Source organism: Heteronotia binoei, chromosome 6 (genome assembly GCF_032191835.1).
Source record: "Heteronotia binoei isolate CCM8104 ecotype False Entrance Well chromosome 6, APGP_CSIRO_Hbin_v1, whole genome shotgun sequence".
Taxonomy (NCBI): Eukaryota; Metazoa; Chordata; class Lepidosauria; order Squamata; family Gekkonidae; genus Heteronotia; species Heteronotia binoei.
The window spans coordinates 150063413-150082170 of NC_083228.1; the positions used below are offsets into that span (position 1 = coordinate 150063413).

Sequence of the window (18758 nt, forward strand, 5' to 3'; positions counted from 1 at the left end):
CGGCCAGTCAGCTCCCACAGAGGCAGCCCAATTGGGCTCCTCCCAGAACACTCTTCCAAGGCCCCAGGAGAGACCGGCCCATGGTTTGGAGGGGGGGGGGGAGCCACAACACACGAGTCAGGCTCCCCCCGCCCCCCCCCCTTGGTCCACCAAACTCAGTATTCCCTCCTCCCAGGGTCTCAAGACAGGCCTCAAGAGGTCTTTCCCATCCGCTCCTCCTGCCTGCTCCTTCTAACTGGAAATGCTGCTGCCGGGGACTGAACCTGGGACCTTCTGCAAGCTGAGCGGAGGCTCTTCCACTGAGCCACGGCCCCCCTCCAGAACTGCGCCCGTGAGCCCCACGATCTGTGGTTCCAAAGGATGCTCTTTGAGCCAGCATTCCCGCCTGCAGAACTGCCCCACGACCACGGTGGCAACAGGAGCTGGATGCAGCTCTCCGCGGGAAGAGGCTGCTGCTGACGGCATCTAGAGGTTGGCCCAAGAATCCAAGGGGCCAGAGGAGAAAGGCATACCTCATGAAGGATGCTGTTGACAACGGTGTACAGAAATCCAACACCAGCCACCCCGACAAGGAAGAGCAAGAACATGTAGGCATCCCTGTAGAGCTTAAAATCTGTCGGCTTTGGGTACAGGATGGAACGGACCAGCTGCCCTTTGGATGTGCTGAAGCCTGCAGGGAACAAGGAGGGATGCCTTCAGCCCACCCCCCACCCAAAACATGTCACGGGTCAGAAAGCAGGCAGGCTGCTCAGGTGGGCCAGAACCCCAAGCATTGTGCAGTTGGCACTTGGGGATAAGAAGGAAGCCATCTGAAGAGCTCAGGAGAACTCAAAAAGCTTGCTCCACGGGCCGGGTTCTTCCGGTTGGCACTGCAGGGATTTTATTTTAAAAAAATGACCCAAAGAAAGAAGGAGAGGCAGGTAGACACAGGGGAGAGGAGGATGAACCTTTGAGTCAAACGGCCCCAGAACGCAAGGCCAACCGTCCTGGGAAGTGGCATTTGTTTGCAAAGCTCACACGGCTGCCAGAGAGATAGAGAACACCGGCAACAGCAGAAATAGGCGGTGGCACATGAAGAGGAGGAAGAAGAAGAGGAGATTGGATTCCTACCCCCCCCTTCACTCGGCGTCTCAGAGAGGCTGCTCCCCTCCCCCCGCAGCCGGGCACCCCACTGACCGGTTCGAACCACCACGGCTTTGACCAGCTCTGCCGGGTAGAAGCGGGTCTGGATGACGGTTGTGCCGCAGAAGAGGGTGTGCCTCTTGTGCACTTCTGGGCTGTAGGTTTCCGGCTGCGGGGCTTTGGGGTCCTCGCAGGGGTTTGGCAGGCTGGTCTTGGTGACGGGAACGCTTTCACCTGGAGCGGAAGGACCCGAGACACAGGGCTTTCACCTGGAGGCGGAGGAGGGCAGCTGCTCCCCGGAGTCTCCAAGGGGGAGAAGGCCTCTTCGCAGCCGGCCCAGGTGAGCCTACCTGTCAGCATGCTCTCGTTGACGATGCAGGTGCCACTGACTAGCACCGCGTCGCAGGGCATGATCATCCCATTCGAGGGGATCACGATGACATCCCCGGGCACCAGGTCCCCCGACAGGATCTCGTCAATGCCTGACAGATGGAGAGAGACGGGGAAGTGTGCAGCCCAGACGTGCACGACCCAGCAGCCCGCACTGCTGGAACGGTGTGAGTGTGGTGCACCAGAAGGGAACGAGGGCAGGATGGATGAGCCGGGGTGCACACCAGCAACAGGCAGGCACAGAGCAGGAGGAGGAGGCCTCATGCTCCATGGAAGTGCCTGGCCGGGGAGGGTCCAAGGGCAGGAGCCAGATCCGAGGAGAGGCACAGAAGGGAGTAAGGGAAAGGCCCCCAGGTACAGCTGGCTGGCTGTGACGGAGGGAGTTGAAGTGCCAGGAAGGCGGAGCCACCCAGGCACAGGCCCTCCTCAAGGCAGCGACACCTGAGAGCCCTACCTCCATCTGCTGTGCTGACCGACACCCTCACGATGCTGTGCGCCGCCACCATGTCGTGGAGCATCATGTATTGCTGCAGAGAGGAGGAGAAGTCATCTCGAGGGCAAGCAGAGCCGGCTCCTGTCCCAGGGGCTGCTGAGGGGCAGGACTCCCCAGTCCCAAGCGGGGCTGCCACGTCTAGTGCAGGAGCACATGACATCCCTGGCAGAACTCACACCACCTCCTCACGCCCAAGAGGGCTGGGTGGGGGGTTCTCGGAACAGCCAGGGGCCCCTTTGCTGATGGAGCACTGTGGCCGCCCTTCTCCCCTCCTCCCCAAGCAGCACAGCTGGCCCAGGACTGGCAGGAGGCCCCCAAGGGCCCTTCAGAGGGCTGCTGCTTTCTTCCCCTTTGGGAAGCTCACCTGAGGAGCCCCACGGGAGGCTGGGTGCTGCCCCTTGGGCAAAAGCAAGGGGGTCTGGGGGCTGTGGGGATTTACTTGTGCTGGTGGAAGGGAAACGTATTTTGTAACGGGCTTTCCGAGGCCCCTCACACAGAGAGCGAGGATGCCAGAGCAATACCAGCAAGGGAGACAAGGAGGCATTTCATGGCCCGCTCTCCCTGAGGCTTGGGCCTCTCAAGGCTGGAGGCCCAGGACGTCGGTGCCTCTCCTCTGAGCATGCTGAAGAGCAAGACTCCACCCAGCAGCTGCCCAGGAGACCCCGGAAGGGCACGGGGAAAACCACAAGGGAGCAGCTCAGTCTGCAGCAGATGCCCCGCCCTCTGGAAGGCCCAGGCCAGGCCCAGCCTCAGAGCTGCAAGAGAGTTGAGAGTCCAGCAGTCGACTCGCTGAAGAAGAAATGAACTCCCAGCTGACATCCTCTGGGCGGCAGGCCCGCACGGGGTTGGGGGGCTGGGGCCAGAAGGCTGCAGAAGTGGAAGCGCCCAAGAGGGCTGCCAGCCCCATGGAATCTCAAGCCCCCCCCCAGGAGCCCTACCTTGCGGATGGTGTAGAGGGAGCTGGCAATGGACACCAGAGACATGAGCACAATGGCCAGGGCGTAGTAGTAGTACTCGTCTGTGCTCCACAGGACCACGCTGAACAGCTGGAAAATGTAAAACGGATTCAGCACCTGGGGAGGGCGACAGGCAGGGAGGGAGGGAGGGGAGAAAAAGCACGCCAGGTTAGGCCCTTTGCAGGAAGCAGTTCCATTCATGCATTTGAAGCCTTTTTATTTAAAGCCTTTTCACCCAATACGGGGCCCCAAGGGGGCAGCACATAAAAAACACTAACACATTTGAATAATTACAAACAACATTGGAAATTATGACGCAACTCAATAAAAATACACCAAAAATAACAGAGGCAAGAACTGCTCCTGGGAGCACACGGGACAAGAGCCATAGTCTTCACCCGCTGGTGGACGGCCCCCGTGGAGGGAGACAGACCATTCCCCCTGCGGAGGGAGTTCCAAAGTTCTGGTGCTGCAACGAAGGAGACCCTTCCTTGGGTCACCGCCACTCGTCTAGCCCCAGGGGGCAACCGAAGCCTGGCCTCCAGGGGCGACCAGAATGGGTGGGCGGGCTTGTCAGGGGAAAGGTGGTCCCTTAAGGCGTGGCACTCCCAGGCTGCAAGGGGCTCCAGAAGTCAGCACCAACACCCTGAATGGAGCCTGGAAGGAAACTGGAAGCCAGCACAGATTGATACGGTCCCTACGACCCGCTCCAGTCAACACCCTGGCTGCGGAATTCTGTACCAGGTGTAACTTCTGGACAGTCTTCAAGAGCAGCCCCATGTTATACGCATTGTAGCAATCTAACATAACAGGGCATCCATTGCATTGGAAATACCTTTCCTAACAAGAAGAGCTGCAGCTGCTGGTGAAAGGTACTCTTGGCCACAGCTGCCCCCTGCTGACTGAACAGGAGGACCAGCAGCATCCCCAAGCTAGTGCAGCCTCAACCCGAACAGGGACCCAGGCCCCTCTCCCCACCCTCTCGGCTGCACCTGGAGGCTCACAGGACCAAAATCTGTGCCAGGGAGGGAACCACCAGCCCCCGGAACAGGGAGGGGCTCCTCAAAGGGCACCTCCCCCACCAAAAACACTGGCAGTTCTTACCTCCTTAATCAAAAGTTTAAAAACAGAAGGCACTTTCACGGTTATTTCATTGACTCCGTAGAATAATCTCCTGCATGAGACAGGATAAAAAAGGGTTGAAGGTTCCGCCTGTCCATACAGGTGTGCACACTTCCGACACCAACACGACAAGGAAGAGCCAGAAGCAGACGGTGCATGAGGGAAAGCAGGCACTGCACCAGCTGGTGCCCACGGGGGGGAGGGGGAAGCCAGCACTGAGGGAGGAGCCACAGAAACAAGGTGCTGTGCCCCTCCCCCTCGGCCTTACACAGATTTCGCATCCCAGGGACTCAGCACAGGTCAGCCAAAGGTGGAGAGAGAACTGGTGGGGGGGGGGCTTGCAGGATTACCCAAGGGGGGGTTGATGCCTTGCTGAGAGTCCCTCTGTGTCCAGCAGAGGCTGCTCCTCCACCAGGCCCATGCAGCCAGGGGCAGCAGCACCGAGGGCCAGAGAGGGGACTCTGCCAACACCAGAGCTGCCCCCCCCCCACAGATGCCTTTGCAGGGGTTGCCTGGCCCTGACTCTGGAGACGGAATCCTGGAATCACAGAGCTAGAAGGGGCCTCCAGGGTCATCTAGTCCAACCCCCTGCACAATGCAGGAAACCCACAAACACCTCCCCCTAAATTCACAGGATTTTCATTGCTGTCAGAGGGCCATCGAGCCTCTGTTGAAAAATTCCAAGGAAGGAGAGCCCACCACCTCCCGGGGAGGAAGCCTGATCCACTGAGGAATCGCTCTAACCGTCAGGAACTTCACAGAATCCTAGAGTTGGAAGGGACCTCCAGGGTCATCTAGTCCAAATCCCTGCACAAGGCAGGAAACTCACAAACACCTCCCCCTAAATTCACAGGACCTTCATTGCTGTCAGATGGCCATCTAGCCTCTGTTGAAAAACCTCCAAGGAAGGAGAGCCCACCACCTCCCGAGGAGGAAGCCTGTTCCACTGAGGAACCACTCTAAACTCACAAACACCTCCCCCTAAATTCACAGGATCTTCATCACTGTCAGATGGCCATCTAGCCTCTTTTGAAAAACCTCCAAGGAAGGAGAGCCCACCACCTCCCAAGGAGGAAGCCTGTTCCACTGAGGAACCACTCTAAACTCACAAACACCTCCCCCTACATTCACAGGATCCTCATTGCTGTCAGATGGCCATCTAGCCTCTGCTTTAAAACCTCCAAGGAAGGAGAGCCCACCACCTCCCAAGGAGGAAGCCTGTTCCCCTGAGGAACCACTCTAACGGTCAGGAAGTTCTTCCTCATGTTGAGCCGGAAACTCTTTTGCTTTAATTTCAAATCTTCTAGCAACGGTCCGAAGAGGCCATCTTGGCCAGGGCTGCTCAACAGCTGCTGGCTTTCTGGGCACCACCCCACAGGCCCAAAGAACCATGCCTCATCCTGTGACGTGACTGAGGTCACACCCCTTCCTGTCATGTGCTTGCAACTGGGTGGGCCCCCTGCTGCTGCTACTGCCGCCTGATGAGAAAAGCCCCTGGAGCTTTGGGCTCGGATGTCACCTCCAGGCATTTGGGAAATTAAGTAGCTCTGTCAAGGGCCGGCTCAGGAGAGGTTCCGAATGTGCAAAAGCCACTCTTCAGACCTGCCAGAGCCTAAGAAGCTGGGGGAAGCCTGCCACTGGGGTGAGGAGTCGTCTCTCAGCTTCAAGGTCTGGCACCCAAGCCCAGCGGTGTAAGGGGAAGCCTCCTCTCCCAGCCACAAGCACCCCTGCCTCCTCTCACGCACACACTGCCCCCACCCCACAGGTGTAGCACCAGCCACGTGCCTTGTGGCCTGTTAGCAGGACTGGAATCGGGTACCTGTAATCGCGGATCCCCTCAGCCAAGCCTGCGCTGTGCTCCTTGTGGATGGAGGAGCAGGGAACGGCTTCGTCCAGGCCCCTAAAGCAAAAGGTCAGGTGAGGAGAGTGCTCCTGAGAGATTCAGAAGGGGTCGCTTCCACCTCTGGGGGAGCCCAAAGAAGGGACAGAAACCCGCAGCACCTCTTACTTTATGGACCCGAAGTTCTGGACCCCCTCGTCCCAGAAGTACTTCACACTGTGGTGGGTGAAATGCCGGATCTGGAAGGCAGAGAACACTTGCTGCTCTCAAAGAAGACAGCTGAGCTCCAGGAAGGGTGGAAACCCCGGGGGGAGGGGGAGGGAGGGTTCATTGGCATGCTGTGCCACAGCCCCCACCGATCTGCTCTGCCTTCCAGCCTGAGAAGCTGAGCACGGGGCAGGGGGGCAGCTATGGGCAAACACTTGCATGGGGGGGGGGGGTGAACACTGACTGCTTCTGCAGCAAAACCACAGCTGTCTTTCCCAAAGGGACACCCGCTCCCCCCGCGCCCACGGCTGCATTTCTGTGAGGGATGCCACCAAGAGAACTATTCTGCCCGGAAAGGGTAGGTAGGTACCTCCTGTAGTTGGCCCCGGGAGAACCGGTTCCGTCCGTTCTCTTCAGCAGCCTCTGGACACAAACAGTCACCGATCATCAATGCCGGTGTCTGCAGAGGGCGGCATCCCAGAGAAAGCACAACGCGGACTTTTGCGCAAAACCAGCTGTGGAATTCGTCCTTGGGAAACAAGAGGGAAGCTGCATGAGAGTCCCAGCTGCAGACAAACAAGGAGCCAAGTCTCTAGATTGCCGTTCCTTCTTCCCCCTTCTGGGGCTGCGGCCCCAGCCCAGTGCTCCTGGGGGCCAGAGGGCCAGCACTCACCGTGGTCCGCAGCAGCACCACCTGGCAGCCTCGGAGGGGGGCTCTGGCGCAGGTCGCTTTCACCCGCCACTCGGGCATCCAGTAGAGGAGGAGGAGGAGGAGCCCGCCCGTGCACAGCACCCCTCCAGCCACCAAAGCCAGCTTCCAGCGGCAAAGGCTGTAGCCGCAGATCTCCTGCGGGAGGAAGGACCAACACGGAGCCCCATCAGGCCTCCCCAGGTGGCTCTCCTGCCCCCCACCCCTGGGCAGCAATGGCAGGAGCTCCCTCAAAGCCCCCCTCTCCAGTCCCCCGTGATGCCCAGAGCAGAAATCAGCTACCAGAAGACGGCAGGCAGAGCAGAGGCCTCTCCGTGGCAGCTCCTTGCCACAGCCTTTCGCAAAGGGGGGGGGAGAGCATTCTGCCAAGCTCAGAGACCACCTGCTGCCATCTGCTCCCGAGAGGGAAGGCTGGCCCACCCGCTCAGCTGAGGAAGACCCCCTTACCATCTCCTCTTCCTCGCCTCTGTTGATGAGCTTTTCCTCGTTCTCCATGTCCCCTTCCCCCCCGGCACAGAATCTCTCGGCTTCAGGCAGGAGAAGGCCTGCAGAAGGGACAGGAAGGAAACAGATGCACCGTGAATGGGGCTTGCCCGGGACGTCTCCCCACACACGGGGCTTGCGACTCCCCCCCCCACTGACCCCACCCCACCCCAGCACCCTCTTGTGCCCCCCCCCCCCCCCGCTCAGAGAGGAGACCGACGGAATCTCTGCAGCAGGAACGGCAGAAGAGAGAAGCCCCCATCAGCACGTGGGGCAAGGAAGAAAGAAAAGGGGCCTCTGCCCCACAGCGTGTCCACAGAAAGCAAGAGCACGAGGGTGATGTGGGGCTGAGACCAAGGAGGGACTCCCAACGAAAGCCCCTCCCCAGCCTGCCCCAAATCGCGTCAGTCTTTAAGGGGCTGCTGGACTCGGGCTCTTTGCTACAAGATGGTCGCAGTCTTGGACGAGGGTCAAAAGACTTACTATGGGCTGATAGTGCTCTCACTGCTCTGATGCTCAGACCCCCCCCCCCCCCGCCTCCACCACCTCGCAGAGGGGCTGCGGGAAGACCAGGGGGGGACCGGGGGGCACCAGCATGACGAGGGGGTCCTGCTGCTCCAGGGGCTACGGGGGAGCCCCACTGCGTGGGGGGGGGGGGCGGCAGTGCTCAGACAAGCAAGAAGCATGGCTCCCCCAGCCCATCATTTGCTTTTGAAATGCCTATCTGTGTACCACCCGGGCCTCCTTAGAGGAACAAAAGCCTGGTGCGCTGGGCACTGCACCCCTGACCCCCACTGTGCGTGGCTCAGCCCTCCAACCAAAGCCCAGCAGAGAAGGCTCCCTGAGTCTTGGGCCAATGACAGCCGTGGCCGTCTGCAGGCCTCCCTCCCAAGGCCCTCGTCTCCCCCCATCCGAGCATGTCCTCCCCAGGGGCTCCTCCCAAGAATCCCTGCCCCCTCAGCCTGCAGGACAGTCACGTGGGGCAGGAAGTGGCCCAAGTCAGTTACAAGCTGTCCTGCTTTGGAGCTCTTGCCCTGGTCTTTCTGGGAGAGGAGCAGACACACACACCCCCTCCGCAGTTTGCACTTCACTGGGCACAGCTTCTAACATCAAAACGGTATTTAAAAGGAAGGGGGAGAACAGATTGCCTTGGCTGCCACACCAAAGCATGGAATTGTTTTCTGTGGCCCCAGAAGGTAGGACCAGAACTAATGGGTTGAAATTAAATCAAAAGAGTTTCTGGCTCAACATCAGGAAGAACTTCCTGACCGTTAGAGTGGTTCCTCAGTGGAACAGGCTTCCTCCTGGGGAGGTGGTGGGCTCTCCTTCCTTGGAGGCTTTGAAACAGAGGCTGGATGGTCCTCTGACAGCAATGAAGATCCTATGAATTTAGGGGGAGGTGTTTGTGAGTTTAGAGTGGTTCCTCAGTGGAACAGGCTTCCTCCCCGGGAGGTGGTGGGCTCTCCTTCCTTGGAGGTTTTTAAACAGAGGCTAGATGGCCATCTAACAGCAATGAGGATCCTGTGAATTTAGGAGGAGTCGTTTATGAGTTTCCTGCATTGTGCAGGGGGTTGGACTAGATGACCCTGGAGGTCCCTTCCAACTCTAGGATTCTAGGTTTTTAAACAGAGGCTAGATGGCCATCTGACAGCAATGAAGGTCCTGTGAATTTAGGGGGAGGTATTTGTGAGTTTCCTGCATTGGGCAGGGTGTTAGACCAGATGACCCTGGAGGTCCCTTCCAACTCCTGATTCTACAGTTCAGTGTAGTGGTTAAGAGAGCCAGTTTGGTGTAGCTGTTCTGGGAGAACCAGAATTGATTCCCCTCTGCCTTCTCCATATGCAGCTACTGATGTGACCTTGGGTCAGTCACAATTCTACTCTTAGAGCTGCTCTCTCAGGAGCTCTTTCAGACCCACCTGCCTCACAGGGTACCTGTTGTGGGGAGGGGAAGGAGATGGGAAACCGCTCTGAGTCTCCAAGTGAAGGGGGGAGTATAAATCCCGCCTCCTCCTCCTTCTCTTCTCCTTCTACACACGGAGCGGCAGCACCTTGATTCTCAGCCAGGCGTTACATTACATGTGAATCAAAGACTCCCGTGGCCGTTCAGCACCACACAGAAGATTAATCACCCAGCTGTAATGGGGGGCGGGGGGGGGTGGAGCATCGCCCTCGAAATATTCTGCCCTAAATTTATGAAAGGCTTTCAAGAGGACAGCAACAGGAGATGGCCTGGGAGGGCTCACGAGGCCATCATCTGGGCAAATGAAAGGATTGGGGGGCCTTTGGGGGAAAGTCCACCATCATCCAGGAGAGAAGAGAAAAATCCACCCACCCAGAAGGCCCTCTCATTCCACAGAGCCCGTGGCCCCTCCCAGTGGACTCCTCCCCCCCACCGCAAAGAGCTGAGCGCGCAGGCCGAGGTCCCTCCGGGGCAGCCTCCATTCCACCAAGGGATCAGCCGGTGCCTCCCCAAAACCCACAAAGCTGCCATGTGGCCAACAGCGGCCCGCACGAGAAGTCAATGTGCAAAGTCTCTGCACGTGGAGACCTCCGTCAGCCAACTCACAAGCTGGGGCGGTGAGTTCCAGAAGTTAACTCCTATGAGAGAAGCAAAACCCCCTCCAGTCTGCCCTGGACCTCCTGACCACCAACCTCCTTGCGTGTCCAGAACTTCTACTATTACGGAGAGGAGGGGGATTCTCTCTCCCACAGCCTCAGGCCTAATCCCTCATCCCGCCACCCCCGGGGCCTTCAGAGGCACAGGCAAGATCACCCCGATCAACCGAGCCTCTCGCCCACCCAAGACGCCAACTGACCCTCTCACCCCACCATTGCGGAGCCTACGACAAAATGCACACGAGGAACACCCCTGTCCCTGCTGCCCCCAACAGCCGGCTGCTCCCCCCAATGGAGAAAACATCCCACCTCCTCCTCTCCCCCAGATGCCTTGTGCTGGCACGGAAGGGCCCCCTCCCCAGCTGCAGGGCGCTGAACGGCCTGCCGACTCCCCTTTGCTGCAGGTTGGTGCCAGCTGGCCCTGAGCCTTGTGGGCCCCCCAGAGAACATTCCTCCCGCTGGTGCTTGTTAGCAGCCCTGATCTTCAAAGCCTGGTGGTTTCTTCTCTCCCCTGCTGGAAGCCAGGTGCAAGCCGGCTGGGTGGCTCATCGAAGGGCTGGAGAGAGCTCCAGCAATGAGGTCACTTTGGGAAGGAGGGGCCTAGTTTCAGTTCTGCAGGTGGCCTCAGGCTCTGGCAGGCTTCACGCTTGAGGCAGAGCACACAGGCGCTCAGCCTGCCCTCTCTGTCCGTTCTGATGCTTTGTTAAAAGCTGGACCTTGCGCATCATTTCCTTGGGATTTCTGCGCACCTCGGCGCTCCTGGCCAGAGCCCATCCCAGGGGTGCATCTTGTTCACAAGAGGGCCTTCAAGAGAAGAGGCACAGGGCCAAGGCAAGATCCCACCCCCCACCCCCACCAGGCAGGCTTCCCACATAGCTCCTTCTGGGACTCTCAACTCTCTCAAGCAGGCTGCATTGCTTGGAGGGTCATAAGAACATAAGAGAAGCCATGTTGGATCAGGCCAATGACCCATCCAGTTCAACACTATGTATCACACAGTAGCCAAAAAGTTATATAGGGGAGGGGGGAGGGGAGGGGAGGGGAGGGGAGGGGAGAGGAGAGGAGAGGAGAGGAGAGGAGAGGAGAGGAGAGGAGAGGAGAGGAGAGGAGAGGAGAGGAGAGGAGAGGAGAGGAGAGGGGAGGGGAGGGGAGGGGAGGGGAGGGGAGGGGAGGAGAGGAGAGGGAAAGGCCCCACAAGGAGCATCACCACCACCTCCACCACCCCTCTGAGGAATCCTAGAGTCTGGTGAAGTCGATGGCTAGCAAGGAGAACTCCTGGCATCGCTCCCCGGAAGGGCCCGCTGCAGCCCTGCCAGGCAAGACCACCAGCCCCGGAGAGGAGACCCACCTAGGGCAGGAAGAGGAAAAGAAAGACCAAGAAGCAGCGTCACTGCAGGGGTGGGGGGGAGAGGCAGGAGTCCTGGGCTCAGGAGGCTGTCTCGGGCAGCAACCTGCCCCCTCCCCCCGCACACACCACCGCCAGTCACACAGGTGGAGCTAGAGAAGAGAGAGAAGGTTCATACTATCAACAGCACACCCGCCTCGACAACCAACTGGCAGCAAAACATCATCTGACGGGGAAGAGATGGGAAAGGCTCCCACCTGCTGAGATTGGCAACCCTTCTGTCTCTTTCCTCTCCCCGGCCTTTAAAACAACCCAAAGAAAATTCAGGGAGGAAAGCAGACCAAAAAACCTCCAACCTATTTTCCCCTTCTGGCATGATGCATAAAATGCCTTTTAAGGTAATGGCCAGTGCAGTGGAGCGATTGGAGTGTCAGGCCCAAGTTCAAAACCCCCTTCTGCCCTGGGGGGGGGCAGTCACATGCTCTGGGCCTCACCCACCCCACAGAGTTGTCATGGGGAGGGGATGGAGGAGGAACAGGATACCCTGGGGAGAAAGGGGGAATAGGAATGAAGTACATGTTATCAATACACTAAAATCCTTCCACAGGGAACTGGGGCTCCCAGTTAACCAAATAGGCTGGTTAATAAACTGACATTTTTATTGCTGATTTGCCTCCTTTATGTTACCCTTTCTCCCCCACAGAGGCCCAAGCTGGCTTCCACTCTCCTCCTCGCCTTCATGACAACCCTGCAAGGTAGGCGAGACTGAGCATATGTGACTGGCCCATGGTCACCCAGCGAGTTCCCCTGGCAGAGTGGGATTCCAACGCGGCTCCCCCAGATCCCATCACTATGCCACACTGGCTCTCCCTTTAGCTGGCAGCATCAGGCAGACGGCAGCTGCCCAGGCAGGACCCACAGCTCGCTCTCTGGCCAGCAGCCCAGTCCCAAAGCAGAGAGGGCAGCAGAGCCAAGCAGGTGGCACAGAAGTCACTGTGGGAGGTCCCTCCTCGGGCACCCCAGCAGCTGAGCTGTCCAGCCGACCGAGCCTTGACTGCCGATTTTGGCAAAGTCATGTAATACCTGATATGCAGACCGCCCCCCCACCCCCCCCAGCAGCCCCAGAATCCCACCCCAGGCTGGAAAGCCAGCATGACAGGCCTTGCCTGCTTCTGGGGGATGCTGGCTGGAAAAGCTTCCCCCGTCTTCCTTAATCCCCAGCACTTGCTTCTCTTCCATTTTCCCAGACTGCCCTGAATAGGAGGGGCTGAGCCACCAAAGGGCCCGGCACCTTCTGCGGCACATTTCTGCAGCAACTCGCTGGTTAGGACTGAGGCATCTGCATGTTCCCGTTTCAGAAATACACCAAAAAGGAGACTTGTGTGCATGCAGGAGGTAGGTTTGGCATACATTTCGGTCCCCCCCCCCCATTTTCCACCTTTGCTCCCCCAAGTTCTGGAACAGACACAGCCTTCCTGACCCCCCCCCCCACACACACACAATGGCTTAGAAGATTCTGGAAAGTCTACATTTAAGGGACAGAGTAAAAAGAGAGAGAGAGAGTGTCCAGGACCACCTTAAAGGCAAACAGCATTTGTGGCAAGACACGAGTTTCCTTGAGCCACTGCTTGCTTTTTCAGATAATGATAAATAACCAGACTTGCTGAGCTTCATCAAAACTTGCGTCAGTTCAAAAGCCCTGCTTGATTAACAGGGCTGAGCAACACATTGTAAATCACATACATGTTTATAAAAAGCTGAAAAGAATCCCTTCGGCGGAACATTCTGGTATCCTTTAAAGGGGAGGGGGGAGATCCACTTTCCTCCAAAGGCTCTTTGGATCACATGCAAAATAATACAGATTTAATTGATCCACTGATTAACCTACTAAGGTATCTTTAACCAGATGAGACCTATAAATAAAGCTGTAATCCACCCCTAAAACGCTTCCGTTCTCCACTTGGAGCAGCAGCACGCTCGTCTTGCACATCTTCTCACTGCAAGGTTGTTGGGCTTTTTAATCTCACTGCAAGGTTGAGTAGCAGGAGCAGCCAGAACAGCAAGGATAACTTTGCTGGAAAAGCTTGACCGTGGCAGAAGAAAAACATGAGACAATATTTTTTGAAATATATCCCAAAAGCAACCCCTTACTTGGCGCCTCGTTTAAATTCTGCATGGCCAAGTATACAAGGAAGTGGAGGGAAGGGGGGGCAGGCCCCCTCACCAAAAGCTGCTCAGCTCAACCGATTCCACCTGGGCGAACACCTCCTCCCCGTGCCTCGCATCCGTCAGGCAAGAGGCGCAGGGAGCAGCCAATTCCGCACCACTAAAAGCCGCCTACGAGGAAGAGCACCTGTGCTGAGAAATGCTCTGGCAGCAGCGAAAGAGCATCTTACCAGCAGGCTCCCTGCAGCCGTCCTCCAGGACTCAAAGCGCCACCTCCTAGCAAGCAGCACCGAAGAAGGCACAGCCGCCTGCCTGCCTATCTGCACGGGAAACCCTGCCAATGAACTATTTTGTCTAAGCCCTTTGGGGGGAAAGGAGACTCCAAAGGAAACTGCCTTATCAAAAGAGCATTTGCCCTGGCTTGTCTAGCGCATTTAATCACACACACACACACAATTGCCAGCTGGAAGGGGGGTGGGAGGGAGCTCCCTCTATTCAGGGTGGGCCAATGCCGCCCCCCCAACCTCCTGGGCCTGCAGAAGCCCCGATGATGATGTTATCTGCAGGGCTGACCAAACCCTTCCTTCCCGGCACAATGGGCCACTTTGTGCTCCAGAGGGGAGGACTCCGACAAGGGCAGCAGGACACATGGAGGAGCACTGCCAAAGCAGGGGTGGGGGGAGAGGCCTGGAAGGCAAGTGGGGGGCACCAGTGGCAAGCAAGCCCTGCACAACCCTTCTGGTGCTCCGGGGAGATTCCAGGCCCAAGGGCAGGGAGGGGCCTTGCTCTCCGTTCTCCCTCTCAACCAAACCCAGCTGCAATGGGGGGGGGGGACTGCATCGGTCTTTGGCTTGTTTTCAAACAGCCCTCCTTGCACAGCTGACCCATCCCCAGAAGGCACAAGAGAGGGCCAGGCACCATCCTCCTCACAGCTTGTCACGCCAGGTAAGGACTGCTCATCTGTGAGCCCTGCGCAGGCCCAAAGGGCATCACTGGTGGATGACATCAAGCCCCCTCTCCCTCAACACACCCATGTCCTGAAAAGAAGAAGAAAGAAGAGGATGACGGCAGATTTATACCCCGCCCTTCTCCCTGAATCAGAGAGGCTCACAATCTCCTGTATCTTCTCTCCCCACAACAGACACCCTGTGAGGTGGGTGGGGCTAAGAGAGCTCTTACAGCAGCTGCCCTTTCAAGGACAACCTCTGCCAGAGCTATGGCTGACCCAAGGCCATTCCAGCAGGTGCAAGTGGAGAAGAAGACTGCAGATTTATACCCCGCCCTTCTCTCTGAATCAGAGACTCAGAGCAGCTCACAATCTCCTTTATCTTCTCCCCCCACAACAGACACCCTGTGAGGCAAGAGAGCTCTGACAGAAGCTGCCCTTTCAAGGACAACTCCTGCGAGAGCTCTGGCTAACCCAAGATCATTCCAGTAGGTGCATGTGGAGGAGTGGGGAATCAAACCTGGTTCAACCCCCACCCTTTCTGGCTGGGAATGCTGAGAGAGAGACTGGCCCAAGATCACCCAGTGGGCTGCCACAGCAGAGCAGGGATTTGATAAACCTCTTTCATGCCCCCCCCCCCAGTCTCAGACTCACAATGTGCTCCAGCTTCCTAATTATGTTGGTTTCTCTCTTTTTGAGAGACAGAGCCAGAACTATACACAGCATTTCCAAAGTGAGGCCACACCACAGACTATGCAGCTGTCTTATTCTCAGCCCCTTTCCGAATAACCCATAATACAGAGTTTGCCTTTTTCACCTCCGCAGCACCGCAGGGCTTGACATCTTCATAGAGCCATCCACTACCCTCCCCTGACACAAAAGAGAATGCAGTCTCTGAAGGCAGACACAAATCTCACAGACGGGGGGGGGGAGAAGAGAGATGGGGGCAGTTTGAGAAGATACCCTAAAAAGACTTAAACCAGCTTAACACAATTGTCCTAAAAAATGACCTTTCCACGCCCACAGACAAAACCTGATGGAAATCTGCCATCGGCTGTCCAGCCTCCAGCCACAGACACCCCAGGAAGTTTGGGCACAGGGTTTATTCCACTGCCAGACTAGATCCCCACCACCACCACACACACACAGAGGTCTCCTTCCATTAAAAGTTGGGGGCGTTCCACATTTGCACCAAGCTAAGATGCATCCAGCAATAATTTCTTGGTGCACGCACATACAACATTTTAAGAAGGGGGCTGTCGTGTAACATCCCCAGGTCACCATCTTTCAAACAAATGCATGAGAGACACATCTGACAACTGCAGCATATGAGTTCTGAAAAAGAAATCAAATTGGAAACAAGAGTTTACATTCCTCTGTCTCTGATGTAACAAACACGAATTTGAGCAGACTTGGAAGACAGGACAGCCTGGCGTGACTTTGTCCAGGGGGTTGCAAAGAGTCGGACTCGACTGTGCGACTGAACAACAACGACATCTCTGCCCATTGAACGAAGCAAATACACACACACACACCCAGGTGAAATTGCCCAGCTGCGCTTCCCCGTGCCTTTCAGCCAACACAAACCACAGTTCACACACTTGCCTGCTGACCTCTGCCAAGGCTGTGGGTTCCCATCCTCAAGGCCCTAACGGCTGCAATCTCCCCCTCCCCCAGAGGGTTTCAGCTCAGCCATTCTTCGCATGTGACAGCAGGGAACACAAAAGTGTGGAGCTCAAGCGCCAGGTGGATCTGTGTCACAGGACAGAAAGTGGCTGAACGGGGCCTTCCCAAACACTGGTGAAATGTGGGTCTCATGTGCGCAACTTCAGATCCAGGATACACAACGGTCCCTTGGGCTGCCTTGTGGACGACAAGCCATGTGGGACACCCCACACCAATTCTCAAAGGATGCTCATGAGCCTTCGGCCTCTGCGCAAGATGCTGGTCTTGTTGACCCCGAAGAGCCAGACAGGCCAGGCACAGGAGAGCCGAAGGAGCCATTTCAGACTGACTCGGCTGAGGAGATGAGATGAGGACTTGAACTCTGCCGCATTCAGCCCCAGGGTCCATCAAAATGGACAACAGGACCACCACCACCCCCCTTCCCCAAGGAAAGGCCCCTGCCTCCTCTCCATGAAGAGCCAGTTGGTGCCATGGTTAAGTGTGCGGACTCTTATCTGGGAGAACCGGGTTTGATTCCCACTCCTCCACTTGCACCTGCTGGAATAGCCTTGGGTCAGCCATAGCTCTGACAGAGGCTGTCCTTGAAATGGCAGCTTCTGGCAGAGCTCTCTCAGCCCCACCCACCTCACAGGGTGTCTGTTGTGGGGGGAGAAGATACAGGAGATTGTGAGCCGCTCTGAGTCTCTGATTCAGGGAGAAGGGCGGGGTATAAATCTGCAATTCTTCTTCTTCACTCTGCTGTCAACACGCCTTTGTGCTCAGCGGCCCCAGGATGGTGGCTTGTATCCCAGCAGGACTGAACAAATCCCAGGCGCCAGGCTGCCGTGGCACCTAGAAATGCCCTCGCGGGGCCAAGCAACAATTTTACTGCTGCATCTCTCAGCAGAAAAACGGACATATCATTCCATATCAGAATAGCTTTTCCTTTTTGACAAACAAATAACACATGTCCATGAAGTGCACGTGATTGCTTGTGTACCCAGTAACGTTACAGCCGACAGCGGTGATGGAGGAGCCCATTTCTTAACAAAGCACATGTTCCGACATTTTGGCTGCACAAGCAGCCCTGCAATGCCTCACCGCAGGGCTTCCTGCCTCAGACTGGCACAAGCAGCAGCTAGGAGGGAGCTGGGCTCCACGACCCCCAGGGAATAACTGCACCCAACTCCCTGGACTGCCTCGCTGTCTGCAGAGGCTGCTGCCCAGTGCAGACAAGTTCTTGGAGGAATTTCTCCAGCGATGGCAACCGCCGAGCTGCAGAGCGGCTGACAAAGGTTCACGCTTTGCCCCACTTGCTGCCCCGTTACAATGAGCGTGACATCATGGCCTCATGAATACCTGGAAATTTTACAAGTCTCCCTGCTAGTTTCTAACAAAGCTCTCTGCTCAATGCCCATTTTATCGCTTCCCATCTTGGGCTTTCTGGTATAATGCAGGCTTTTGTTCCAGAATTTCAGCTTCAGGAAGACCATTGTACCTAACAAGCACTACACCAAAATGGTATTTACATTTGGAAAAAGGGCATTCCTGATAGAGTGTGATGTTTTCGCAGACTGCAAAAAATGAGGCTGCATTCTGTCCAGCAAGACAGTCTTGGAAGTCAGGGACTTAATCGCCAGACTGGCTGATCCCAGCAAGCGGACTGCAGATCATCCCGTCCACTGGACTCCAGGAGGCTTCTGTCCAAGGAACCACAAGCAGAATTAAGTTCTGCCCAGGAAAACTGGCACTACTTGTGTGGAGGGACTGACCGCTCAGCCGAAGTGGATGCCAAAGCAACAGGAAGGGCCATCCCACCTGCTCTTGACACCATTCGAGGCTACAGCCCAGGCAGTTCTTAAGCTACTCCAGCAGCTGTGGAATCAACAGTCGCCACGCAGGCTCCAGCTGAAGGCCCACCAGCTCTGAAAGCAGAAATGCTGCCGTCAATTCCCAGGAAGGGCTTAATGGTGTGTCCTGCTGGCTCCCAGCGCCTGGCAGACATGGGGTGGCTCCAACCTACATGGACAGATTTCTCCGTTGATTAAGCCCCACCCCCCACCCCATACAGGCTCTTTCCTTCAAGCACTGCCAAGGTCCAGGGGCACTCCTACTGCTCACCAGCCAGGGAAACCCCGCAGGCTTCGATCAGCTTCCACAGCCCCCAACCACTCGGTCTTCCCCTCAAGCCCAGCCATTGCTTTCCAACTGGCAGGAGCTCATTCCTCCAGGGCTGACTGGCCTGGCCACATCCACCCCTCCAGGGGCCAGCTAGGCCTTGGCTCACGAAGATGTCACCTTCTGTGATGAGGACAGCCTCCAGGGAGCTGGCATGGTTACACAAGACTCATCCAGTTAAATGCTTTGGGCAACTGCCCAGCCCTCGCTTCTAATGAGCCCACCGCTTAATTGTTGCACGCTCATTGGGGCCAAAGAACATAAAACAGAGAGATGCCAACACATCTCTTTCATAGCTGCATGGGAAAGTGGCGTGGAAATGCTAGTTCTGGGAAACGTAGCATTTGTGTTGAGACCCAAATAACCACCAAGCTCAGTGCCCAGCTGTGCCCACCAACAGTGTTTCCTGAAATAACACCAGCCAACCTTCCACCCCCCTCCTCCCCAAGAAAGCCAAGGGAGGACACAGCTGGTAAAGATCACCTCTGCTCTGAAAAATAACTGCACACCACAAAGCC

General features: G+C 56.8%; 1 protein-coding gene across 1 annotated transcript in view; it reads right to left on the bottom strand.

Moving 5' to 3' along the window:
- ATP13A3 (ATPase 13A3) overlaps positions 1-7335 on the bottom strand; it is a 53302-nt gene extending 45967 nt beyond the window's left edge. The window contains exons 1-11 of the mRNA XM_060242871.1: positions 7287-7335; positions 6804-6977; positions 6501-6659; positions 6092-6162; positions 5903-5983; positions 4066-4135; positions 2944-3078; positions 1967-2039; positions 1473-1604; positions 1177-1356; positions 513-670 (exon numbers count right to left, since the gene is read on the bottom strand). Coding sequence (XP_060098854.1) covers positions 513-670; positions 1177-1356; positions 1473-1604; positions 1967-2039; positions 2944-3078; positions 4066-4135; positions 5903-5983; positions 6092-6162; positions 6501-6659; positions 6804-6977; positions 7287-7334 — 1281 coding nt within the window. The 5' untranslated portion in view covers position 7335. The remainder of the gene's footprint in view (positions 1-512; positions 671-1176; positions 1357-1472; positions 1605-1966; positions 2040-2943; positions 3079-4065; positions 4136-5902; positions 5984-6091; positions 6163-6500; positions 6660-6803; positions 6978-7286) is intronic.
- Positions 7336-18758: the final 11423 nt, after the last annotated feature.